The following is a 25,757-nucleotide window of genomic DNA, read 5'->3' on the forward strand; positions in this document are numbered from 1 at the left end:
GCAAAATAAATAAATAAATAAGAAAAGGCAAAAATATACTACTGCTACTACTAACAATAATAATAATATAAAACTAAAAAGTATAATAATATTTATAATCTAAATATATAATTAATAAAATATTATAAAATTATAAAATTGCACTACGTTTAACTTCTCAATTAATTTGAACTGATTTTTGCTGGTTCAGTAAGCTATCCATTAAAAACTTCGTCTTTCTTTTCTATATTAATTGCTGATAATTATTATTACTAATTATAGTATAATTACTATATGTTCTCACTCGTTTCAAATAAAGGTAAATTCGTGAGAAATAAACAGATGAATGTATATATATATATATATATATATATATATATCATGTCATACTAACAGTAGGTGGCAGTAATGCGCTGTTTACGTTTGCGCCCCGCCGCTAAACCAAAGACAGAAGTTGTTGTTGTTGCTAGGATCAGTGCTTTGACTTTATATTTAACATGTCTTGTGCAGCTGTGAATTGTACAAATCGTCATTCATCAGGATCTAGTACAAGTTTTCATCGGTCGGTTGGTTATTGAATATATTTAGTCTTAATTAATCGTCCAGCCACGTTGTTAAAACGTATTATGTATTTATATATAAAACTGTGTTTATGTATTTAATGCCATCGATCGCGTGCAGTTCATCATGAGCACATATTAAGAATTCTTTGTCTTTTAATGAATAATAGAAGATATTTTTTGAATAGATTAGTGTGAATAGTTTAAATAGTGTGCAGAATGGTTATTTAAGAGAAACCTAATTCAATAGGTGATTTGAACACTTAAAACCTTATAAAAACTGTTTGAATGTTAAAATAATAATTCTACCAAAATGAATCCCAGTCCTATGATTGTTTTTTCTTTGGGATACAAAAAGTGAAATGTGTTTTGATATGTTTTAGCCTATGGTTTTTTACTTTTATGTGACCTGCTTCTACTAAAGACTATATGTGAACTTGTTTTGTTGTAAAAACCCTCTTTCTGTAATCCATCTACCCATTCATTTCCCTCACAGTTTCCCGTTAGGTGATAAAGATCGGCTGCAGCAGTGGCTGGTGAACATCAGACGTGACCATTTCAAGCCGTCTCCTTCTTCTCGCATATGTTCCCACCACTTTGAAAACAGCTGCTTCTTCACAAACAATAAAGGTCAAGTGTGCCTTGCTAAAACGGCTGTCCCTACAATATTTTTCATCCCTGGCCCCTTTCAGAAGCAGCTACGGCGCACCCAAGTAAGGCAGAGGAACGTGGAAAGTCATGAATTTCATACATACTGTCTCAAAGGGGATGACAGGAGAAAGTTTGTGGAGGAGGAAGTTGTTTTGGATGATTTTGTGAAAGAGGAAGATCCAGACATGACTGAAACTTTTGGGACCCCAGTGATTTACCCCACTGAAATATGTGTCATTGCAGTTAGACATGATCACTGCTACCGTTCTTGGTCTTCAAACACAGCTTGTAGTTCCATGGAGGACAGCAACTCAACGACAGACATGCAGGAGACCGAATCACCAGAGATGTTGAAGCACAATTTGAACTTAGTCCTGAGAAAGATTAAGGCTTGCAGAAAAAAGATGAAACTGAAGAATGCTACGATTAGAAGGTTGAAAAGGAAATTGATTTCACTGTCTTCCATCATTTCGGAACTGAAAGCGAAAGATCTCAAAGAGACAAAAAAAAACACACATTACCCTCGGGCAAAACAAGTTGTAAGTATAATTGTAAATAGTTGTTAATAATTTAAATGATCGAGGATTTGGACTAGCATCAGTTAATTTCATTGAACTGATTTTGTTCAATATGTGACAAAATATGTCGCTGGGGTATATTTGTAGCAATAGCCAAAAATACATTGTATGGGTCAAAATTATCAATTTTTCTTTTTTGCCAAAAATCATTAGGATATTAAGTAAAGATCATGTTCCATGAAGATATTTTGTAAATTTCTTACCGTAAATGTATCAAAACTTCATTTTTGATTAGTAATATGCATTGCTAAGAACTTCATTTGGACAACTTTAAAGGCGATTTTCTCAATATTTAGATTTTTTTGCACCCTCAGATTCTAGATTTTCAAATAGTTGTATCTCAGCCAAATATTGTCCGATCCTAACAAACCATACATCAATGGAAAGATTATTTATCCAGTTTTCAGATGTTGTATAAATCTCAATTTTGAAAAATTGACACTTAAGACTGGTTTTGTCGTCCAGGGTCACATATTACAAATCAGAACATTTTTTCAAAAACAATTCAACATATTCTGTCTAGACAGGGATTAATAAAGCAACAACATGGATTTAATATCTGTAAGTCAGTAAATTTAATCAACACCCTATAAATATGGCAAAGCAAGTTACTAATTATATACAGTATATATAATTTTTTTTTACACCATTTAATATTTCATGCAAAACTGAATATTCTGTCATTATTTACTCACCCTCATGTCGTTCCAAACCTGCATTTCCTTCTTCAGTGGAACACACACACACAAAAGATATTTTGATTAAAAGCTATTAACAAAGAATAATGTCAAGCACTATATTCATGCACACATGCACTATATTCCAGTGTTATTTTAGTATCATCGAGAATATCATTAGATTTTTTTTTTTCATATTTTGATTGTTTTTATTTTAATTTTAGCTAGTTTTAGTAATTTATTTTATTTTGGTCTATATAGTTTAGTAAATAAAGTTAATCTAAATAAAAAAAATATATAAAAATATTACAGAAATATCGTCTTGGCTGAAATAAAATATATTTTGAAAACATTTTATTTCAGTTAATTTTTGTTTTATTTCAAGTAATAGAATGTGTTTTAGTAGTTTTAGTTAACTATAATAACCCGGTAACACTTTATTTCGATAGTCCACTTTAGACATTCTACTAACAGTAAGTAACTTTGCAACTACATGTCAGCTAGCAGTCATTAGAGTATTAGTAGACTGTCTGCTTAATATCTTCTAACACTTATTTTGATGGGTCCACAACATACAACATACTGAGTATGAGAAACTTTGCAAGTATATGTCAAATTACTCTACTAACCCTAAACCTACCCTACTGAGAGTTAGTAGACATGTAGTCGCAAATGAATGAGAATTAGTTAACATGTAGTTACTTATAGTTAGTAGAATGTCTAAAGTGGACTAATCGAAATAAAGTGTAAGCTATAACCCTGCTATATTCTAAGCCTTATAGCTTTGAGAGAGGAACAAAACAAAGCATTTTTACTTTTGGGTGTGAACTATTCCTTTAATTTGCAAGCTGAAAATGTTTTATCGGAGGAAATATAAGTATTTATATACATTTAAATATTGTCTTGGAAAATGAATGTCACCCTTCATGTCTCCACAGCTGAAAGCATCTAAAGTTCTAAACCATGGGAAGAGTCAAGAGCTGTAAAATAATTACTCCTGGTAAGAGCCGCGGACTCAAGACCACTATACGCCTTGGATGAGGAGGTGGTTTTGTTCTGCCAGCATTCTTCCTATCGTTTCCACTGGTCCGTAACAGACACACTTTGGGAAATGAGTTTGTGTTCTGTAATAAGTTGATTTGGTCAGGAGGATGTAGAGATGTTAGAAGAATACATAAAGAATAGCACTTTATTTCCCTTTTTTGGTTTTGGAAATGCGAGAAACCCTGAAAGAACCAGCATAGATGTCAGACTGGATGGTGTTTTGCGTTTTCTCAGGGATGTTGAATTGTTACATGATTCATTTGTACATTATGGGGTGCCTACGTTCTACTTGCACTTTTTGATATTGCACAATTAGTACATTTTTTTAAATATTTGACATCTTGGTTCCTCTCATCTCAGATGGTTAAAAAAGCTTTGGTCTTTCTTAACTGATCACTACAGAATTACTACAGTGCACATTTTAGCATTGAAAGCTGCCAGTTGCAGATATGCTGAACATTTCAATAAAGCTTTTTCAGTAAGTTGGATATCAGACATGAACATAACAATGAAAGATTTTCAAGGTTAATTTCAAAATATGTAAAATATTTAAGATTAATTTAAATGATCCTGGCACAGATTTCAATTTGGCAACAGTTTATCGCGTTGAACTGATTTTGTTGACAATATATTACATAATTATTTACAAAGCAGGACATTTGAACATATTCTGGGTCCAGATGTGGCATTAATAATGCAACCACATGGATTTAATATCTGTAGGTCAGTAATTTAATCTACAATATAAAGACACAAAACAGAAAATTTGTAATTGTGCTGCTAAGAGAACCGAAAATGGTTCTGCCTTCATGTTATTTTGCACACACATTAAAAGTCAAAGCAGAAAACATACGGGTTCATAACAGTATGTTTACAGGTTTTGTAATGGGCAATGCTGGGTTTTTGCTCCATGGTTTTGCTCCTGGATTTGGTTTGTTGTTATCAGATGGGAATGTTTTGATCTTTTCCCCCTGAAAACGGTCATCTCCTCCCCGTACTCTCCTTCTTCTTGCTCCAGTCTTCCTCTCTTCACAAAGTGCTGGATCCTGGACTCCAAACTCTCACAGCGCGGCCGGTCCAGAAGAGGCTGGTACTTCCTCTGCCTGGAGCCCTCCATGAGCCAGCACTGCAGAGATGTCATCTCTAAGAAAACAGAAACAAAAACTGTTTTACAATGGTTTTTACATGCTATGTTTTAGATAAACATCATGCAGTAGGTCTATAGTTCATTCCGGACATATAAGTCAATCGTTTTTGAGTCGTAGTTTCAGTATGGATGCACACCTGTGGTTGTTTTCTGAAGGCCTTGGATCATGCCGAGAAGAACTTGGGTTTTCACTGCGTTCTGAACCCAGTGCTGGTGCAGAGAGTTCAGGACGTGGTTCTCCTCCTCCGTTTCATTCCTCCAATTCACACCCTCAAAGTGGCAGTCATACAACACCAAAGGGTAATCCACCGCCATACTATAAAACAGACAATATAATTAAGTCACTACTTTAGTCAGGAAAATGAAAGTTTCTATAGATCTGAAATTTTAGTACTGTGAAAGATCAAGTTCTTGCTGGTCTAAGCAATATGCAACATTACATGGAATCCAGAAATAGCTATGGAAATACTGAAATACAATTCACCTGTATTGAGGTTTCCTTGGGTTTTTCTCCACATCCAGCAGCTGATCAATGATTTCTGGAGCTTCGAGTTTCTGTCCAATAAGCAGAAGTAAAGCCATCATGCAGCGAACCTGGAAAAGCAAAGTTATTGGTTATGTTCAGAATAGAATACTAGCTACTACTGCTAAACAATGCACAGTGTAATATTTTTTAAATGGGTTTCAATGGATTTATAAATATCAACTTTTTGACCCCAATGTTCTCCACTGTACACAATATTTGAAAACATATTTTAATCTATGGTTATGCCTACTTTCTGTTAAAAAATTAACAATTAGAATTAAAATAATTCAATTTCTTAAACATGTTTAAGAGCTGAATGCTCGTCAGGTTTTAATATTTTATTAATTTACTTGACTTTTCCAGGCAGTGTTATTATGGTTAACTAAAACTAAAACCATGAGAAAAAGTTTTTCTTAAATGTTAACTCAAATTAAATATTTTTTAAATTCTAGCTGCGAAGGAAACATTTCGTTTTACTTAAATAACTAAAGCTGAAATAAAAACTAATAAACTATACAGACATTAAAAAACAAAACCAATAACACAGCAAGGTTTCATTTATTATCATTAGTTAACTATATTAGTTAACACGAACTAACCATAGAAAATACTTTGAGCATTTATTAATTTTAGTTCATATTAGTTTCAACATTTAGTAATACATTAAAATTCAGAATTGTATGTTAACATTAGTAAATGCACATGAACTAACAATTTAATTTTTACTAACCTTAACAAAGATTAATTAATGCTGTAAAAATCTATCGCTCAATATTAGTTCATGTTAGCTAATGCATTATCTAATATTAACAAATTAATCTTTATTGTAAAAAGAATGACATGAACAAAACAAAATTACTAAAACATTAATTGTGTGTGTGTAATATATATATATATATATATAATAAAACTAAATTAAACTATTAACAAAAACTATAATAGTATCTTAGTCATACTTAAAGGGATAGTTCACCCAAAAATTGTGTCATTAATTACCCTCATTTCATTCCAAACCCGTAAGACCTTCGTTCAACTTCGGAACACAATTTAAGATATTTTTTGATGAAGTCCAAAAGCTTTCTGACTCTGCATAGACAGCAACAGATCTGACGCCTTCAAGGCCCAGAAACATAGTAAGGACATCTTTAAAATAGTCCATGTGACATCAGCGGTTCGACCATAATTTTATGAAGTTACAAGAATACATTTTGTGTGCAAAGAAAACAAAAATAATTTATTCAACAATTCTTCTCCTCCGCATCATTGTCTGCCACCATTCACGAGATAGCACATCGATCGATAAAAAAAATCTATCATTTTCACCCATACAATGTATTATTGGCTATTGCTACAAATATACCTGTGCAACTTAAGACTGGTTTTGTGGTCCAGGGTCACATTTGGGTTCATGTATATGCTTTATTTTTTATTTTTTCCAAGGCATTGTTAGATGCCAGTGTTTCCTGTCATAGCTATGCAAAGATTTGATTTCACAAACAGCATCATAGCTGTTAAACTATTTTATGATTTATTTAATGATTTTAAATCAGTATTTAACTTCAGAACAGTCTCAAAGTAAAAAAGAGGGGCAAAAGTCTGATTTTGTGATGGCTGTGCTTTAAAATTAAATTATTATAATCTTAATTCAAGTGATGAAGGATTTTGAAAGTCTGACAGTAATGAGTGTTGAAAATATTCATTAGAAATTTAGAAAAGTGATCAAATGTCATCAGTTACATTAGTTTAATAAAGTAATTGAAATAGTCACACTATTTATTACATTTTAAATAGGGTAACTTGTAATCTGTAACCCGTTACATTTCCAAAGTAACCTTCCCAACACTGCGTAGAACACACATGCGTGTTTACGTGCAGAGGAATGCACACACAAGCGTCGTGGTACTCTCGTGAATGGCGGTGGACGGTGTATTCTTGTAGCTTCATAAAATTACAATTGAACCACTGATGTCACATGGACTATTTTAAAAATGTCCTTACTACCTTGCCTTGAACGTGTCAGTTGCATTGCTGTCTATGCAGGGGCCAGAAAGCTTTTGGATTTTATTAAAAATATCTTAATTTGTGTTCCGAAGATGAAAGAAGATCTTACAGGTTTGGAACGACATTTTTGGGTGAACTATCCCTTTAATTACTGTTTATAGTTTAAATATTTAAACACCGTTTCCAGGTCTAGAACCCAAGACTGTGGAAATTTCTGGTTCTTTAAAGATAACAAAAAATTTAAATAAGAAATATCTTGATTTTTTTTGTTGTTTTTGAGCTTGTTTTGTCTAATTCATTCATTAAAGTATTGAAAAGTATTCTAAAAGTCCTTGAAATTCTTGAAAGTATTCTAAGAACGCCTGGTTGAGAACCACAGCTTTAGCTCTGAAGGCCTCCTGATTGAGATGAGCTCCTCACCTGGTGATAGAGGAAAGCAAGACCTTTGACCTGGAAGACATAGAGTTGGTGTGGGTCATTAGGGCAGGTGGGGTTAAGTTGGGCTGGCTGGATGGTGGCAGACAAGATGGTCCTTTGAAACTGCAAGACTCCATTACCTACATCCATCTTACAGATGTTCCTGAAGTCATGAGTTCCCTCATACCTGCGTCACCAGAGGAACATAATTATCCACTCAACTTCTGAAATAAAAAAACTGTTGTGTACAAGCGCCATAAAACAATGTGAATAAATTAACAGCAGCTAGAACAACCCAGAATAAAGACGTAGAGGATTTTGTTTTACAATTCAGAGGTAATTTGATCTTTTATAATTAAATGTTCAAATACTTTTTGAGTGACTGTGCATAAAATTCTTTAAGCAGACTCAGAGTATGTGTGGTTATAGTGTTAATGTTGTGATCTACTGACCGTTTAGCAGCCTCTGCCATGAGATCCACGTCTAAGTCTCCACGAGGGAAGTAGTATCTGTATGTTCTGGACTGGCAGTCGAAGCGCGCGCTGAAGCCGGTTTCTACAGGAGCCCACTGCAGGATCCTAATGTCCTGTGGCAGGACTCTGTTTAATATCTTCACGTAGGGTAATTCTTCTGCAGACGCCTTGCCTTTGACCTCCACTCCAGCTGGGACAGTCACACCTAAACCTCCTCCATACTGAGTTGAGCGCAGATCAATGGATATGACCTGGAGAAGAGAGTAAATATCAGGAATCCATGACTTTAAGAAATATGAAAATAAATGTGTGACTATTCAGATTAAATGTAATGGCATTAATTATAATTATAATAATTATTATTATTACTACAAGTAGTAGTAAAATATTCACAATACTTTTAGTTATAATCTAATGATTTATTATTGTGTCAAAATTTAAAAAAAAAAATGTTTTTATAGTAAAAAAAGTTATCAGACACTGACAGAAATATAGATTGGATGAATATAACCTGGAGCAAAAAGTGAATATCAGGAATCATTGACTTTACAAAATATTAAAATAAATGTTATTCACATTACAAAAAGTTATTTAGTCATACATTTATTTTCATAAATATATGTCCATAAATAAAATATTATTATTAATAAATAATCATTAGTTAAAGTATTAAAAAGTATAACATGAATTGTGAATATTTTAATAATTACTATTATTACTACAACTAAAGTATTAACAATTCATGCTATGCATTTAGTTGTTATAATCTAATGATTATTCATGATGTCAAAATTTTATAAATTTAATCAGTTATTAGACACAATTTACAGAAATATAAATTAGCTGGATATAACATGGAGAAAAAAAAGTGTCCATGACTTTACAAAATATGAAAACAAATGTATGATTATTCAGATAAAAGCATAAATGTATTGGCATAAATAATTATTATTAATTACTAAATGTTATTCTTATTTTTATTGTTGTTATTAGTAATAAAATATTCAATTTTAGTTGTTAGTTTAACAATTATTATTGTCTCAAAATTAAGTAATTAAAAACTGATTCTAAATATTAGTTAACCGACGCAAAAGAATAATTTATACTGTATCAGCTGTATAAATAAAGATGATTGGTTAATTGGTAGGAACCCTGTAAAATATGAAAACATGATCAATAACATAAAACAAAACTCATTAAATGCAGATTGCAGTACCTGGGAGAAAGCACTGACTCCTTTATCTGTGCGGCCGCAGCGATGATAGTTGGAGGTCTGTCTGTCCTGGATCAGTTTAGTCTTCAGCAGTGCCTCAAAAAGCCTGGCTTCAACGGTGTTGTCTGTGTTTTCCTGGACAGCGAAGCCCTGATATTGCCAGCCAAGATACGCCAGCCGCAGTGCCACATGCCTGCGAGGATGGACAGAGAAGTCAAAGGGCCTCTCTGCTCCTCGTTTCTTCTGTTTGGATCTGTTCTCCTCACCTTCCTGGCGTTTTAAGCTCTCTGTTTGGAGACTGGCTGATGTTTCAGTCCTCTCCTCTCTCTTAGCTCCATCTCTCTCTACTTTCAGCTGGGCTTTCAGTCTCTCCACCTCCTCTTCCAAAGCCTTCACACGAGCCAGCAGAACTTCTTCTGACATGGCTACAACAAACACAGATCTGTGAAACAAATAATAGAGAGGGCCATATAACAGCTTCGCATTATCACCTATACATGTGTGCATGTACTGTACATCAATGCAGTTTTTGTTTATGTTAACAATAAACAAATATTTAAGCAATAATTCACAGTGGGCTTCACATATCTTCAGTGAATAATGACATTATTTATTAAGGTACATGTATGTAGTTCTAAAACAAGTGTAGAGGCGTTTATTGTGCAAATGTCCACGTGTTTGTTTCCTATCAACATTCTGGTTTTCCAAATAATTTCATAAAACATAGTTTTATGAAAAACCACAAACATATTTCCATTTAACTATACTCACATCCTTTCCGAAGCGTCATTAAAATAGCGAAATTATAAATTCTGAACAGTAACTTTTAAACGGAGCACGATGCATTGGCTTCCGTAAAGCCACCCGTCAAACTAAAAGTCCTTACATATTTACGTTGACTTGTAGCACTGATTTATTCCACTAAATGTGATATGCTTTTTTTTTATTGTTGTATCTTCCTCAATAAAATAAAATGCATAAATGGTAATGCTAAAATTAATTAAATTAAATTATTGTACATTTGCTGTAGTTGAGTTCTCAATTTATTAAATAATAATTAATAGTAATTTATCATTAATAATGTATAATATTTTGCTTTTATTTTAATATGTACCAGTCAGAGTTTGGTTCCCTTTCTTTTTGGCTTTCTTACTATTTTCTGTAAGGATGTTTGATTTATTGTAATAATAAATGTGCATTATACAACCCACTTGAACTGGAAAGTGAAATTATAATAGTCCTCTCTTTGATGACAGTTTTCCATTTCCTCATAATTTTCTTCATGGTAAACAGTACATTTAATGTTTATGCTGCAAAACAGCCCAGTAAAAACTGTAGGAGTTGTTTATGTCATTATAGGGAGCACACATCGAATAGAAAAGGATCATGTGATGAATACAACCGAGTTTCCCCCTTTTCTTTCAATCTTGAGTTTTTATTGGCTAAAGCTCCTCAGAGGCCTTTCACACAGTCTCGTGATTGGTCGCCTGCTTTTGCATTGACACACATTGCTTCCTGCTCACGCGAAGGAAATCAATAGTAGAAAAGTTGAAATTTTAACTCTACATCTGCAGCACAGATGCCGCTGACGTCACAGAAGTCAAAATGATACACTGTATCCGCAGCGCGCTGCTCGCGCTTTTATTTGTTACATTGTTGCGGTCGGTCTGCAGCGACTTTCAGACTCTCGCGCATCTGAGAGCGAAAGCCAGCGATAAAACCCAGTCCAGAGCTGTGGTGGATCTGCTCCGGAGACTGCTGGGAAACAGATCTCGGGATTTTATCGTGTCAGTGAACAGGACTCTGTCTAATGACACTTTAGACGTGTGTGAACTGCGATCCGCGAAGAACAACAAGATCCTAGCGGTGGGCAGCACGGGGGTCGCGGTGGCCACCGGTATATACAACTATCTCAAATACTTCTGCAACTGTCATGTGTCCTGGTCTGGAGATCAGTTAAATATCCCCCGACCCCTGCCTCCTCTCACCGGCGTCCTGCGCATCAACACCCCGCACAGGTAAATAACAATTTAAATAAAACATAAGTCTAATGATTCAACAAAACACTTTTTATTCATTGATACTGATGGACATTTTCAGTGATTTGAGTCAATAAATCACAAGTAAAACTTATAGATTTTTAATTCTTGAAAGCTTCATGTAAATATTTTAAAGTTTCAAAACACATAAAACAAAAGTGATTTATTTTTTTAGCGTTTTATGTATTTTTTATGTTGTTGTTATTATTATTATTATTATTCTTTTGTCACTAACCCATAAATGAAACAAAGAGTATCACAACTAAATGACATCACAAGTAAATGATACAACAGAGGTGATTTCAGATAAAAGGGAACGTTCTGGCAAGGTTCTCACAAAGTTATGAACAAATGTTCTTCCAGTAACATTAATACAACGTTTGTTCAGAGTTATCTGATGTTCTAAAACTGTTAAAAACATTATCATTCATGGAGCGTTTTGTCTTCTGAAATTCTTTATTTGGATGTTCATCTAATATTTCTTGCAATGTTGCAAAAACATTGTCAGCAGGGATTATTGTGATGTGATTGTATTGTGAGTACCAAAAAGGTCCTATGATGTAGTCTTAGCAATTATATATTTATAATTTTTTGTCACATTTATTATATGCATTAATTTTATTAAATTTTTTTTTTCATAGATATTGCACATTTCTTACTCCTAGGGGCTGAAACTCATACCAGTTCCAGCTGTTAAACTAGACTTTCGTGTTGTTAAATTTTCTCCTCTTTTCTTGCTACTTTCCATAATCGAACTAAAATAAAAATGAGATAATAGTGATATTTGGCGATTTAGATATTATCATATCGATTAACATATTCCTCTGTATTCCTCTCAGTTTTGTCACATACATATTTTCTTTTTCCTTTGTTTTTTATACATTTTGTGTAAAATGTTTTCATTTGAAATATTTTGTACAATGTTTTAATTTAATTTGAGAAATAATCAGGTATTGAAAAATCCATATTTTATGTAGGCTACAGTTTATTCCCTAAAATAATTGCAAAAGGGCTGACATTAAATGTCTGTTGTAGCACAGATATCAAACTCTTTATTTGGACTATTTAATGGATTTTGTTCAGATTTGAGCAACTATAATCATCATTTTAACCTGACTAATGCACACTTTAATAGCCGTGCCTTTTCCTTGTTCATGTGGTAATTTGTATGTTTCTGCAGGTAGCTCCAATCATGACAGTGTGATTTGTAAGACAATATAAAAAGGCAGCATTGTTGATACTTCTCACCGCTGTTGTTCATGTGGATGTTTTGTAGTAGCTGGACTTTTCTTTGTTGTCTGGTTGCGTGTTTGTCTTGTTAGTTCTGCATGAGCTGGCCTGTACTATGTCACTCTCAGGGACGCCGGCGGACAGTGAATTCCACACAATGTGAACATGACGTTATGAAGGAGGTCATGTTCATTACATCTCCAATAACAGAGAATAGTATTAATTGCCAGATACGTAAATACAAGTTGGAGATGTGGCGGTTAATGTGTGGAGGACCTACTGCAGCAAATTCATTTCATTTAGTGTTTGTGTAACTCTAGGTTCAGGTACTATCAGAACGTGTGTACCCAGAGTTACTCCTCCGTGTGGTGGGATTGGCCCAGATGGCAAAGGGAGATTGATTGGATGGCACTGAATGGCATAAATCTTCCTCTGGCGTTCACTGGACAGGAGGTGCTATGGCAGGAGGTGAGAGGATTTCTTTAAAAATGGCTGATCACTTGTGAACTTTCTGTCTTTATAAATGTATATTTTCAAGTGTATGTGGTGCTTTATGTTTGTCTGTTTTCTCCCTGTTGTACCGTAGGTTTATCTGTCTCTCGGTCTGAATCAGACCGAGCTGGATTACTTCTTCACAGGTCCAGCTTTCTTAGCGTGGAATCGCATGGGAAACCTGTTTCAGTGGGGAGGACCTCTTCCTCAGTCTTGGCATGTCAAACAGCTCTACTTGCAGGTCTTTTGATAAGATAAAATTCCTGAAAAAATTTTTTTTTTAAAAGTGGTCATATTTTTTCCAATTTTTTTATTACATATATTTTTATTATTTAATTTTTTAATCACAATCTTGAACATACATCGCATAAATTTCTTCTAACATATAAAACAAACATTATACAAAAGTAATATGTAAAGAAAAAAGTATATCTAAAAATGGGTCATAACTGGACTATTATTAAAACTTCCTAGCCCAAAGTAATCATAGAGGATTTTCACCTGGCGAGTGATAAAACCGGCAAAAAAATAAAATTTCATAGCCCTTCATTAAGGGAGAGACATGAGTCTTTAGACCGGAATCTAAAATATCTGAGCCACGTCTAGAGGACATCACAGAGACTTAATCACACAATCCTAATTTTTTGTATGATTCAAGGTGCTAACAGCTGCATAGTAACAAATTCCAACCACCCACAATGCCCTAGCATTATGAAAGCAGAAATGCTATTACCAGAAAACATAAAAATCTCATGCATTTAAATTTTCTTATTAAAAATAATTTAAAAATTGTGCCATTTATTCCTCCAGTTTAAAATCCTGGACCGCATGAGATCTTTTGGGATGATACCTGTATTGCCTGCTTTTTCAGGAATTGTACCTGAAGGTATTACCAGGTAATATTCCTCAAATGTGTCTTTCTTTCATTTAACATAGCTGTAGATTTTAATCATGAAAAGTGGTGTTGGTTATCAAGTACATTTTTATGGCTTTTAAATTTCCTTATTATTTTAGGTATTTAAATGGCCAGTGCAATAAAAATTTGCAAAGAACACATAATTTCTATTTCCTTCTCTTTAGCAGATATTTGAGAGTGAAGACAGGAATAATCACATTTAGCAATGCCTTTTAGGTTGTTTCCCCAAGCAAATGTGACCAAGCTGAACCCCTGGAGCCATTTTAACTGCACCTACTCCTGCGCCTATGTGCTTGACCCACGTGACCCGCTCTTCCAGCGAATAGGAGCGCTCTTTTTGACCCAGGTCATTAAGGAGTTTGGAACAGACCACATTTACAACACAGACACCTTTAATGAAATGGCCCCAGCCTCTTCGGACCCCACTTACCTGGCGTCTATCAGCCGTGCCATTTTCAATACTATGACTTCAGGTAGCTATGCCATTGTTACTCCTTTTTGCTTGGTGCTGGAAATAACTCATGTGATATTGTCCTAGATGTTGAAGTTGCTCATGTTTTTGGGGAATTGCATTTGCTCTACAACTGACCCGCTTATTTTCTGGGGCACAGTTGGGGTTCCCAACCCCGTGATGGGATGAGGCATGGTGCCCTCACAACTGCTCACACAGATGCGTTGTGGTCTCTCATTTTCTCCTTTTACTCTCTCTCTGGCAGTGGACCCTCAAGCAATTTGGCTGATGCAAGGCTGGTTATTTATTAGTGACCCTTCGTTCTGGAAACCAGACCAGGTCAAGGCCCTGTTACACGGAGTCCCCCTGGGGCGCATGATTGTCCTGGATCTCTTTGCTGAATCCATGCCTGTCTACTCTTCCACAAACTCCTTCTACGGACAGCCATTTATCTGGTGCATGCTGCACAACTTTGGAGGGAACAGTGGTCTGTTTGGAACGGTGGAGAGCATAAATTCCGGCCCCTTCGATGCCATCCGCTTTCCGAATTCAACTCTAGTGGGATTGGGTTTGACCCCTGAAGGCATCGAACAGAATCCAGTCATTTATGAACTTATGAGCGAACTGGCCTGGCGCAAAGAACCCGTCAACCTTTCCAAGTGGGTGTCGCTGTACGCCTTGCGGCGCTATGGTAGTATGGATGAGAATCTGACGGCGGCCTGGCAGCTCTTGTTTCATAGTGTGTACAACTGCACTCTTCCTCAATACAAGAACCACAACCGGAGTCCGTTGGTACATCGGCCGTCCCTGCATATGCAAACGGACATTTGGTATGAACCGGCTGACTTCTACAAGGCGTGGAAGCTTCTGTTCGAAGCCGCGCCAGGGTTAGCGACTCTGGAAACCTTCCGGTATGATCTTGTGGATGTGACGCGTCAAGCACTTCAGCTTCTTACAACTGAGTTCTACAAGGAAATACGGAATGCTTTCCAGGTAAACCCAAACTTAACGTTTATGTTTGATGTAATGAACTAGTGAACCAGTACTAGTATTTTTTTTTTTTTTAACAATTTTATGCTTTTGGCAGATGGTTTTATTCAAAGCAACTTGCATTGCATTCAGGGTAGGGGTGGGCGATAAGACCAAAATCTTATATCACAATATGAGTAGACTAATTTAATTGCACGGTAATGAACGATACATATCACGATATAGATATTTTTGCTTCAGATAAGGTCTTTATGATATGAAATTTCATAATTCTTGTCAATATCACAAAAAAAATTATATTAGCCTAAATTAAAAAAGAAAAACTCACTGAAGACAAGTCAGCGATTAAATAAGAATAAGAAACGAATTACAAACAATAGGACAAAAAATTTAGAACAAAAAAATTAGAAATGCTACACACATTGTATAAAGTAATCAAATGTATAAAAACACTGCATATTCTTCTCTGTGTAAATTAAATATATATTCTTATTAAAGTTACAAAAGTGATTATTTAGTCAAGAGGAGTGAGAGATTCGATCTCTTTTGTTGTTTGATTAATATGAATGACAGACAACAGGAATATTAGACTGCTGTCACTTTAAGAGCTGCCCGGATCCAATATACTGTTACACATGCGTTTTCTTTCTTTTTTTTCTGTTTCTGTTTGCTTTCACATAAGACCTAAATTACTGTGTTTACGAAGATACTTGTAAACACGACCCTCACGGCATTGGTCTAGAATCGCTTGATTCTATCGAACCCTGGATTTGTGTTCATCCTGTGTCACAAACATGTACAGTGTGCATGATAGAAAACTCACTCAGCATTTTATCAATATGTTGGTAATTTTATTATTAATTTGGTTTTATTGATTGACGCTTGTGTCTATGTGCGTCACATGAAGACTCTTTCAATTGCGAGCCATTTAATTGTGGCTTTAAATGCACGATTACACTACATACTCACAGTTGTTTGTATCCAAGTTCAAGTAGCTTTCATATTCATGCGAATCAATGTCCATTGTCTATTGTCAATAATGTAGCAATGCATAAAGCACAGCTCCCAAAGAAGTCACTTTCACACCAAACAGCGTTTAGTTGGTTAACACCCCAACTTCATGTGACCAACTTGAACCCATTCCGAAATATGCTTGGTTAAATCTTTTGCCCTCATGCAAAATTCCCTAATTCATTGATTCCTATTGCAATGATTGGATTTCGCCCATTAACATTCCTCAAACAACGGTAAATGTGACTGCACCTTTATCTTTTACAAAATTACAACTTTGAAATGTTCTTTTATTTGTATGACTCTCAGGCTCAAAAGCTTCCCGACCTTCTAACTGCTGGTGGCGTGCTTGTCTACGATGTCTTACCTGAACTGGACCGCCTCCTTTCCAGCAACGAACACTTCCTTTTGGGAGTCTGGCTTGAGCAGGCTCAGTCTCAGGGTGTGGATGAGCACGAGGCACAGCTGTATGATATCAACGCACGAAATCAGATCACCCTTTGGGGACCCGATGGGGAAATCTTGGACTACGCCAGCAAGGAGTGGGGTGGTCTAGTGGAAGACTATTATTTACAGCGCTGGGGCTTGTTTGTTAATACACTAGTGGAGTGTCTGGACAGAGGAAGACCCTTCAAACAAGACGTCTTCAACCAGGCCGTGTTCCAGGTTGAGAAAGGGTTTGTCTACAACCAGAGGAAATATCCCTCCAAGCCACTAGGGGACACATATGAGATTGCACGACGGATCTTCCTCAAATACTACCCATATGCCCTGAAAAGGCTAAAATGAAGGGAACCATAAATTGTTTAATACGGTGGCCGACAATGGTCAAAAAAACAGCTTGCGTTTTATTTATCTCCTCACTTTTCTTTTAAAATAATGGCCAAACTATCACGGGAGACTACTTGTAGAAACTTCTAAATGGTTTATATATCAGATACTGAGGTTTACTGCATTACGAATGTGTTTTTGCGAAAAGCAAAGTGTTTTAAGTATTGAAGCCTTCAACAAGTAAATAAATGCAAGTATGCAATCTAGCAAGCTCAATAAATGTAAGGACACTTTACATTGTCAGTAAGGGGTGCGATAGCAGGCATTAGCAATTTCAGGAAAACACTTGTGGAAAATCTTGCTGAGAAAATTTGTTAATTTTATCGCCCCCTTGAGTATTGTTATTATTAATGGTCTTGCAATGAGTTTGCCAAGTTCTATCTGCATTTTTTTTTTTTTCAGGTTTCTGCTGATGTTCCAGGTTTTTATGTATGTCAGTTATACTGTATATACTTAATCTATTTTTTCCACACCTAAATTGTGTGAAATGGGGTAAAAATGTCTTATAGATGCAGCACGAAGACATTGTTGTAACTTTTCTGTTTTGTAATATTACAAGAAACTGGGTCATTGCCCCAGTCTAGACCTGCCAGACAAAACACTGCTGCAAAAGTTGCAGAACATTGTTTTTTGTGTTTTTGTATTCACAAACTGAATGCAAAAATATCTTTGAAATGATCCTGTGAATCATTGAAAGTTTATTATGGTACTAAGATTGAGTAGTTTAAATGTTTTTAGAGCTTATGGACTTTTAGTCAGATTTTCAGTCTACAGTTTCTTGTTAGTTATTTTAGTTAACCAGCACAGACAAGATGAGAGTCATTAAGACCTTGTAAAACAGAAGTTGCTGAAATTGAAAGTTATTTTTGTATTTTTGTCAAATAAAAGCTGTACTTTTCATTCTTGTTTAGTATTCAGTCAAAGGCCTTCCCATTATATATTTACAGCATTTATGTAGCCTTCATCAAGATTTGAAGAATGAATTGCATAAATAACTCCAGCCCTGTTAAGGAGAAATTGTGTGAAAAGATTTCTATGGATTTCTAAATAATTATCCCCATTAGAACTTAATCTGAAAAGTGGGTTAATTTCAGGAATAACATTTTTATGCTGATAAAAGCATACATTTCATTATATCTGGTACAGAAAAACTTACTATACAATATTATGCAGTTATGTAGTCTTACGTTTTTTAATTGTAGACACAAAACATGAGGCACAAATGTAAAATGTGTAAAAATATACTCAATTATTAAATAACATAAATAATTTACAATGATAAGATGAGAAATGTTCGTGTTTGGCGACATAAAATGAGTTCATAGGGACGCATGAATTGAAAGCAGCTATAAACTACACTTCCCATGATGCATTAAGGCAGGAACTCCCGCTATCAGCCAATCATCAGTCAGTATTCCAGCACATGGCCGTCTAGGTCAACTGGACATGAGTTCGCTCTGCTGAGCAAAACATTAGTCTTTTATACAGTCATTATGACGAAGCCTGATACCAGACACTTGTCTTCTGCAATATTATTCCACATTTAGGATTTCTCAACGCCCTGATCGGCAGAATATCCTCAGGTAGGTTTTGCTGAAGTAGTCTGGTGTTACAGTGTGTTGTTCCGGATCAGCTGTGTTGTTTTTCACTAATCTGGAATCATTTATGGATAAATATAAGAGATCAACCATTTTTCAACGTCTGTAGCTACTGTGAATTATTAAATAATTCAATGAAGTTCTTGAATGTATCTGCAAATGTGTGTGCGTGTGTGCCTGTGTGTGTGTGTGTGTGTGTGTGAAATTTGTATGTTCTTTTATTTTCGGTTAATATGAGTAATTTTTGAAATTATTTAATTGTAATCAAAAATTCCGCGATTGAAAGCGATATGTCTATTCTATTCTAATTATTATGGTCATTTTAGTCATGTCTTATTGAATTAATTACATTTTGCGTTATTCTAATTATTATGGTAATTTTTCTCATGTTTCATTGAATTAATTTAAACAAAATTTGCAGGATACATATAAGAACATAATACATAATTTTTAAAGATTCTTTTTTATTTGAATTATTGGAGTAAATTTGCTGGGTTTCATTGAATTAATCAAAGTCTTCATGATTCTAATTATTATGGTACTTTGAAGATCAGAATTCTATTTGTCTTTTAGCTCAATTCTCAAAATAACAGAATAAAGTAGAAAAATATGCATGTGTGTACTTACAAATAACAAGTCCTTAAAACAATTTAAAGTTGCAATATGTACATAACAGTCCAAGATACAAAATTGCATATTTATTTAATTTATTCATTTATTCATTAATCACGATTAATCGCATTTAAATAAAAGTTTTTGTTTACGTAATATATGTGTGTGTACTGTGTATATTTATTATGTATATATAAATGCACACACATGCATGTTTATATTTAAGGAAAATATGTTTATATATTAAATATATTTATATATAATATAAATGACATTAATATAAATATGTACGTTTACAATATTTTTAAAATATATACTGTATGTGTGTGTATTTATATATACTTAATAAATATACACAGTACACACACATATATTGTGTATACCAAAACCTTTATTTTGGATTAATCGTTTGACAGCACTAATCTGTATTATATCTTTCAGCACCTCAGATCATAAACTCACCGTCAGCTGTCCGTCATGTCCATGTTCAGCACCGGTATCCTGGTCCTTACGTCTCCGTTACACATCCTCCCTCTCCGCATCGCGCCTGTCCTCACGTCTGCCGCCCAGGTGGTCGAGCGCACACTTTACGTCCATCTCCACCCCGGCCTCAACCTGGGCACAGGTGGACAGGTGCGACCCGCCTACATCCCTCCTGTGGTGGATCTCTGCGCTCTCATCTCCCGCCTTTACAGCAACGCCGCTGACATTTGCGCACACCTTGACATCAGGGTGCTGCTTAGTAACGTCCGTGCCCATTCTGCGGCGCTGAGCGGAAACAACGGCCCTTTTCCCACCCCTCAGATGCTGTCCCACTCGCCAGAAGTAGTGCTCACAGACTTCCCCATCCAGGATTCAGGCCAGTCCTCGCTGGTCACTCAGTGCTTGCAGAAGTACGCGGGTCACTGCTACGTCTGCAAGCCGAGTCTCTCATCTGTGCTTTTGTACCCGCAACTAAAAGAGGTTGAGGAAGATGATGATAGAGGAGGAAGAGATGCACAGTTAAAACCTTTAGAGACATTCAGTGATGTGGTGGTTGGCGGCACTTTTGACCGTCTGCATGGCGCCCACAAGACCCTGCTGAATATTTCCTGTCTGATGGCCAACAGACGCTTTGTCATTGGTGTGTGTGACCAGGAACTACTAAAAAGTAAGTGGAGACCCTCTGGAATAGTTTGCCCAAAAATTTAAATTTGGCCATCCAAGATGTAGATGATTGTGTTTCTTCATTGAAACAGATTTGGAGAAATTTAGCATTACATTACTTGCTTACCAATGGATCTTCTGCAGTGAATGGGTGCCGTCAGAATGAGAGTCCAAACAGCTGATAAAAACAATAATCCACAAGTAATCCACACCACTCCAGTCCATCAGTTAACATTTTAACAATCCATCATTAAGACATTTTGCTTTCACTGGAGAAAGCAGCATTATGTACTCTATTTTAGCCGGAAGCAAGAGTTTAAAGTTAAAAATGTCTTAATGATGGATTTGTTTCTTATAAACATGAAGCTTTTCGCTTCACAAGACATTAATTTATGGACCGGAGTTGTGTGGATTAGTTGTGGAGTATTGTGATGTTTTTATCAGCTGTTTGGACTCTCAATCTGAAATTATGAAATGCTAAATTTCGCTCTAAAAAGGCTTTATGAGTTTGTCTATGTGGTTATTTGGTATCTAGATGAATATCTAGTAAAGTTTGAGATGTTTTGCCACCATTGTTATCAAGTGATAAACCATTTGAAAATGTGACCAAACAGAAAAAAAAAGTCTAATTTTGTAGTGATTTCTTAAATGTGTCTTGATTTTTGTATAGATAAGGTCTTGAAGGAGTTGATAGAGCCGTACGATCAGCGTGTGCAGAAGCTCCAGGACTTTCTGAACGATGTAAAACCATCGCTCAAGTACGAAATCGTTCCTCTCTCCGACCCCTTCGGCCCCTCCATAAGCGACCCTGAGCTGCAGTGCATTGTGGTCAGCGAGGAGACGAGGAAAGGGGGTGAAGCTGTCAACAGGAAGCGTTTGGAAAATGTGAGAACGTTATTGGTTGTTATTCAGTGCCTATAAAAATCTTTATCGTTAGACCAGAGAACCACAACCTTGATATAGGCTACAGTAGCTCAAAATGTATTTTTTGATAATAAAACAACTGTTCAAAAGTTTAGGGTCAGTAAGATTTTTTAAAGAAATTAATACTTTTATTTAGCATGTATGCATTCAATTGATCAAAAGTGACTGTAAATATATTTATAATGTTACGAAAAATTCTGTTTCAAATAAATGCAGTTCTTTTGAACTTTTTATACATCAAAGAATCCTGAAAAAAATTATCATGGTTTCACAAAAATATAAAGCAGCACAACTGTTTTTTAACATTGATAATAATCAGAAATGTTTCTTGAGCAGCAAATCAGCATATTAGAATGATTTCTGAAGGATCATGTGACGCTGAAGACTGGAGTAACGATGCTGAAAATTCAGCTTTGAATCACTGAAATAAATTACATTTTAAAATATATTAAAGTAGAAAACTGTTCTTTTAAATTACTGTTTTACAGTACATTTGATCAAATAAATGCAGCCTTAGTGAGCATAAAAGACTTGTTTAAAAATGTACTTTCGTAGTGTATAATATAATAATTATCTAATTTTAGTTTATTGATTATAAAGCTTATATCTGAAAGTCTTTGGCTCTGGCAGCTTAATGTGGATTTATTGTCACCCCTCAAATGTTTAATCCTCGGTAAGTCATAAACTAGAAATCTGTGAACTTTGAACTTAATTATCCACGTGAATTCAGTGCTTGTGACCATAGTGACCCCAGTGCGTTTGGACTTTGCTGTTGTCTATGTTTCACCGTTATTTGGTCATTCATTTGTTTATAGTATATGATTAAGTGATGTTTTCTGTGCAGGGATTGGCTGAACTGGTTCTGTACGAGATCCAGCTGTTGAAAGACGCCCATCATGCTGACATCGAGGAGGAGAAGATCAGTTCCTCCAGCCTGAGAACAAGATTGCTGGGCACGCTGCTCAAACCTCCATCTGTACGAACATCCCGCTCACTTGTTTATATTCACTAGCACTTAATCACATAATGCACTTCATCTATTGAGCAATACATCATGCATTAGTCCATAACTGTTATATTCTTGCATTTTTTAAACATGTGTTATTGGAAAGAGGACTTGGTGAATAGTGTGTTTTTATTCAGGATGAATTGTTACATAGATGAAGTCTTAGGCAGTTTTGCTGGATTGAGTCTCCAGACATTCATTTAAAGAGTCATGGCATTGTGACCGCTGTGTAATGTAATGAAGGCCATTTAGTCATGTGCATGTTGATCATGTGATGCATGATTTAGCTCAGCTGCTATTGCTTTCTCTATTGCCGTTCTTTTCAGAGATGATATATTTATTCATATGAAGTACCATTCATCATGTTATGATTTTTTTAAAGACGTCTCTTCTGCTCACCAAGGCTGTGTTTGTTTGATCAAAAATACAATAAAAACAGTAATATTGTGAAATATTATTATGATTTAATAGAAATGTTTCCTATTTGAATATATATTCAAATATAATTTATTCCTGTGATGTAAAGCTGAATTTTCAGCATCATTACTCCAGTCTTCAGTGTCACATCAACATTTCTTCTTATTATTATCAGTGTTGAAAACTGTTGTGCTGCTTAATATATTTGTGGAAATCTTACTGACCCCAAACTTTAAAATCTTATAAATAATACTCATTTTATCATATGTGATGTTATAAATTGTAGCGTTTCACTCAGCATTAACATTTTAACTTGATGTAGTTTCACAAAAGATTATTACTTTGATTTCATCCACATAAAGGTTTAATTTGCTGTTCTTCTGTTTGCAGCCGCAGCCGGATCTTCCTCTGGATCCGTATGTGATTGGTCTGACGGGCGGCAGCGGGTCAGGAAAGAGCTCTCTAGCACACAGACTGGAGGGTCTCGGCGCTGTGCGGATCGACTGCGATCAGCTCGGTCACGAGGCTTACCTGCCGGGAACATCCGCTTATCATAAGGTCATCCAGGAGTTCGGCCCAGGTATGGAGACGAGACGTTTATAGTCACTGGATGAATCTAGTTTATACTGGATTCTGCAGTTTTTCCCTACAGAAAATGTGAAAACTGTTTGTGTTTTTGTCAGATATTCTTAATGAGGACAAGAGCATTAACAGACGAGCGCTGGGTGGAAAAGTATTTGGAAACCAGGTAATTTAACTCAGCGGGTGAATATGATTGAATTCGGAACACATTGATTCAATCCTGTTCGTGTTGTATTTGTTTTCCAGGAGCGCCTGAAAGCTCTGACAGATATCGTGTGGCCGGAGATTGCTCTGCTGGTGAAGAAAAGAATAGAACAAGCAAAAGAACAGGGTGAAGCATTTATCACTTCCTTCTCATGCTCTCGCTGAGCTTTTTCTGATTTAATTGAGATTACTTCTCACTTCCTGGTTTCAGGTAAGAGTGTCTGTGTGGTGGATGCGGCCGTGTTGCTCGAGGCGGGATGGACATATTTGGTGCATGAGGTTTGGGTGGCCACCATCCCAGAGGAAGAGGTACTAAAGCTTTAATATAGACACACACGGTTTTCTAAAGGTTGAAAAGTATGAGATTCAAAATCAGATTTAAACTGATAACAACCTTTAAAAACAAAAAGCTTGATATATATGAAATATTTCAGATTGTGCACCATTCAATAAGGTTTTTTAATGTTGTTGAAAGGAGTCTCTAATGCTCACAAAGATTGCATTTATTTGATTAAACATATTACAATTTAAAACAGCAGTTTTCTATTTTAATATATTTTAAAGTTTAATTTATTCCTGTGATGCAATGCTGAATTTTCAGCGTCATGTCAAATGATCTTTCAGAAATTATTCTAATATGCTGATTTGCTGCTTAAGAAGCATTTCATATTATCAATGTTGAAAATAGTGCTGCTTATTTTTGTGGAAACTGTGATATACATTTTTGATGAGTATGAAGTTCAGAATAACAGCATGTATTTGAAACTTTAATAAATGTCATAAATTGCTCAAAAGTGACATTAAAGTCGCCCTTACTGACTAAGTATTAATTTCTCTATAAAAAAAGTTAAAAATTTCATATTTCACTGTATATAGAATATTAGGATATTCTAGATGTGTTAACTCTCTTTTGGTCTCAGGCAGTGAAGCGTATAGTCCAGCGTGACGGTGTGAAGGAGGAAGACGCCTTGAGGAGACTGAAGAGCCAGTGGCCGACTGCAAAGCTGATAGAACATGCTAATGTAGTGCTTTGCACACTGTGGGAACCTGACGTTACGCAAAGACAGGTACACACACCGGATCAGGAAAGACTCTATGGATGATGTGCTTTATTAACCTCAAAACATGTGGCTAATTGATGTGTGCGTTTTCTCAGGTGTTGAAAGCCTGGACTCTATTACAGCAGCGGATTCAGAAGAGACAAGAAACCAGATATTCACCCTGAGACAGACATCAATATGAATATAACCAGATTTCAACATTTTCAGAATTTAATGAAATGGTGACGTTTTTCTTAGTTGATCAGTTCAGAAACATGTGACAGCATTTTTTAAAAATCATTTACCATGTGTAAACTTTATAAACAAATGAGCCAGTATCAGTTCTTATCTGGCTCTAATGTGCTGGAAGAGGTTTGGGACAGAAGACACCTTAAGCACTTTCAGTAGACCTGCAATATGCAGTTTAACTTTTTTTTTTTTTTTTGTGCCTATTGTCAGAAATGTTGTCATACTTGGTTGTCACATTGCCATTTATGGATTTTTGTAACTGCAGTTTTCAGTGGAAAAGGCTTTGATCTTGATCGTAGTGTAGATTATGCTTATTCTGAAAGAGAGAAGATGGTTATTAGTCTATATTGTGCCTCCTGAAGACCAAAGTTTAAAATGAATGTCAGATTAACCCATAATAGACCAACTCGTCAGTGATCTAATGCAAATTTACAAAATGACTTGATGTAATGGTGAACAAATGTTTTAAACTACCAATTAAAAATAAAACAACCTTAATTTCATAAAACTTTAATAAATTTAATCTATATATACACATACGCATGTACAACAAATTAAACTCTTAAAAACTTAAATTAAGTCTTAAATTAAGCAGAATCAAACCATGCCCAGGTTCTGTAGAAGAAACACAATGCTCAAACAATCTCAATTAGTAAATGAGTAACTTCACACCAGTGAAACTGATAGAAATTGAACTTGAAACGAACGTGACTGTGGAGTAAATTGCAATTTAAAAACTAACAATAGAACAAT

At 35.3% G+C, this 25,757-nt stretch overlaps 4 protein-coding genes across 5 annotated transcripts; 3 read left to right on the plus strand and 1 right to left on the minus strand.

The window, feature by feature from the left end:
- Positions 1-402: 402 nt before the first annotated feature.
- Positions 403-4,115, plus strand: si:ch211-40k21.9 (THAP domain-containing protein). Its single transcript, XM_058764996.1, has 3 exons — positions 403-541; positions 1,036-1,729; positions 3,384-4,115. Exons 1-3 carry the CDS (start codon positions 477-479, stop codon positions 3,429-3,431), a joined length of 807 nt encoding a protein of 268 aa, XP_058620979.1. The 5' UTR covers positions 403-476; the 3' UTR covers positions 3,432-4,115.
- Positions 4,116-4,261: 146 nt separating this feature from the next.
- Positions 4,262-10,165, minus strand: pus3 (pseudouridylate synthase 3). 2 transcript variants are annotated; one of them, XM_058764959.1, is made up of 7 exons: positions 10,038-10,165; positions 9,270-9,708; positions 8,033-8,304; positions 7,584-7,767; positions 5,121-5,230; positions 4,774-4,952; positions 4,262-4,632 (listed from the first exon to the last, which is right to left on the minus strand). In XM_058764959.1, exons 2-7 carry the CDS (start codon positions 9,687-9,689, stop codon positions 4,361-4,363), a joined length of 1,437 nt encoding a protein of 478 aa, XP_058620942.1. In that variant the 5' UTR covers positions 9,690-9,708; positions 10,038-10,165; the 3' UTR covers positions 4,262-4,360. The 2 variants fall into 2 exon arrangements, with proteins under 2 accessions (XP_058620942.1, XP_058620941.1); XM_058764958.1 differs by having other exon boundaries at positions 9,270-9,691; positions 10,038-10,145.
- A 586-nt stretch (positions 10,166-10,751) lies between these two features.
- naglu (N-acetylglucosaminidase, alpha) lies at positions 10,752-18,126 on the plus strand. Its single transcript, XM_058764930.1, has 7 exons — positions 10,752-11,284; positions 12,856-13,003; positions 13,122-13,268; positions 13,838-13,923; positions 14,160-14,416; positions 14,660-15,387; positions 16,705-18,126. Exons 1-7 carry the CDS (start codon positions 10,872-10,874, stop codon positions 17,182-17,184), a joined length of 2,259 nt encoding a protein of 752 aa, XP_058620913.1. The 5' UTR covers positions 10,752-10,871; the 3' UTR covers positions 17,185-18,126.
- A 492-nt stretch (positions 18,127-18,618) lies between these two features.
- Positions 18,619-25,244, plus strand: coasy (CoA synthase). Its single transcript, XM_058764947.1, has 10 exons — positions 18,619-18,809; positions 19,878-20,586; positions 21,253-21,467; positions 22,351-22,482; positions 23,320-23,509; positions 23,613-23,677; positions 23,758-23,842; positions 23,927-24,024; positions 24,636-24,782; positions 24,872-25,244. The coding sequence occupies exons 2-10, from the start codon at positions 19,914-19,916 to the stop codon at positions 24,938-24,940; spliced, it is 1,674 nt and encodes a 557-aa protein (XP_058620930.1). The 5' UTR covers positions 18,619-18,809; positions 19,878-19,913; the 3' UTR covers positions 24,941-25,244.
- The last annotated feature ends 513 nt before the right edge of the window (positions 25,245-25,757 follow it).

The sequence above is a fragment of the Onychostoma macrolepis genome, chromosome 24 (genome assembly GCF_012432095.1).
Source record: "Onychostoma macrolepis isolate SWU-2019 chromosome 24, ASM1243209v1, whole genome shotgun sequence".
Classification (NCBI taxonomy): domain Eukaryota; kingdom Metazoa; phylum Chordata; class Actinopteri; order Cypriniformes; family Cyprinidae; genus Onychostoma; species Onychostoma macrolepis.

Coding starts and splice junctions, on each gene's coding strand:
- naglu (XM_058764930.1), top strand. CDS start 10,872: ATGATACACTGTATCCGCAGCGCGCTGCTCGCGCTTTTATTTGTTACA. Junction 13,004..13,121: donor AGGAGGTGCTATGGCAGGAG/GTGAGAGGATTT, acceptor GTTGTACCGTAG/GTTTATCTGTCTCTCGGTCT. Junction 13,269..13,837: donor TCAAACAGCTCTACTTGCAG/GTCTTTTGATAA, acceptor TTATTCCTCCAG/TTTAAAATCCTGGACCGCAT.
- pus3 (XM_058764958.1), bottom strand. Junction 8,305..9,269: donor GAGTCAGTGCTTTCTCCCAG/GTACTGCAATCT, acceptor TCTCTTCTCCAG/GTCATATCCATTGATCTGCG. Junction 4,633..4,773: donor CCTTCAGAAAACAACCACAG/GTGTGCATCCAT, acceptor CTGTTTTCTTAG/AGATGACATCTCTGCAGTGC.
- coasy (XM_058764947.1), top strand. CDS start 19,914: ATGTCCATGTTCAGCACCGGTATCCTGGTCCTTACGTCTCCGTTACAC. Junction 21,468..22,350: donor ACAGGAAGCGTTTGGAAAAT/GTGAGAACGTTA, acceptor TTTTCTGTGCAG/GGATTGGCTGAACTGGTTCT. Junction 24,025..24,635: donor CCACCATCCCAGAGGAAGAG/GTACTAAAGCTT, acceptor TTTTGGTCTCAG/GCAGTGAAGCGTATAGTCCA.
- si:ch211-40k21.9 (XM_058764996.1), top strand. CDS start 477: ATGTCTTGTGCAGCTGTGAATTGTACAAATCGTCATTCATCAGGATCT. Junction 542..1,035: donor TCTAGTACAAGTTTTCATCG/GTCGGTTGGTTA, acceptor TTTCCCTCACAG/TTTCCCGTTAGGTGATAAAG. Junction 1,730..3,383: donor ACCCTCGGGCAAAACAAGTT/GTAAGTATAATT, acceptor ATGTCTCCACAG/CTGAAAGCATCTAAAGTTCT.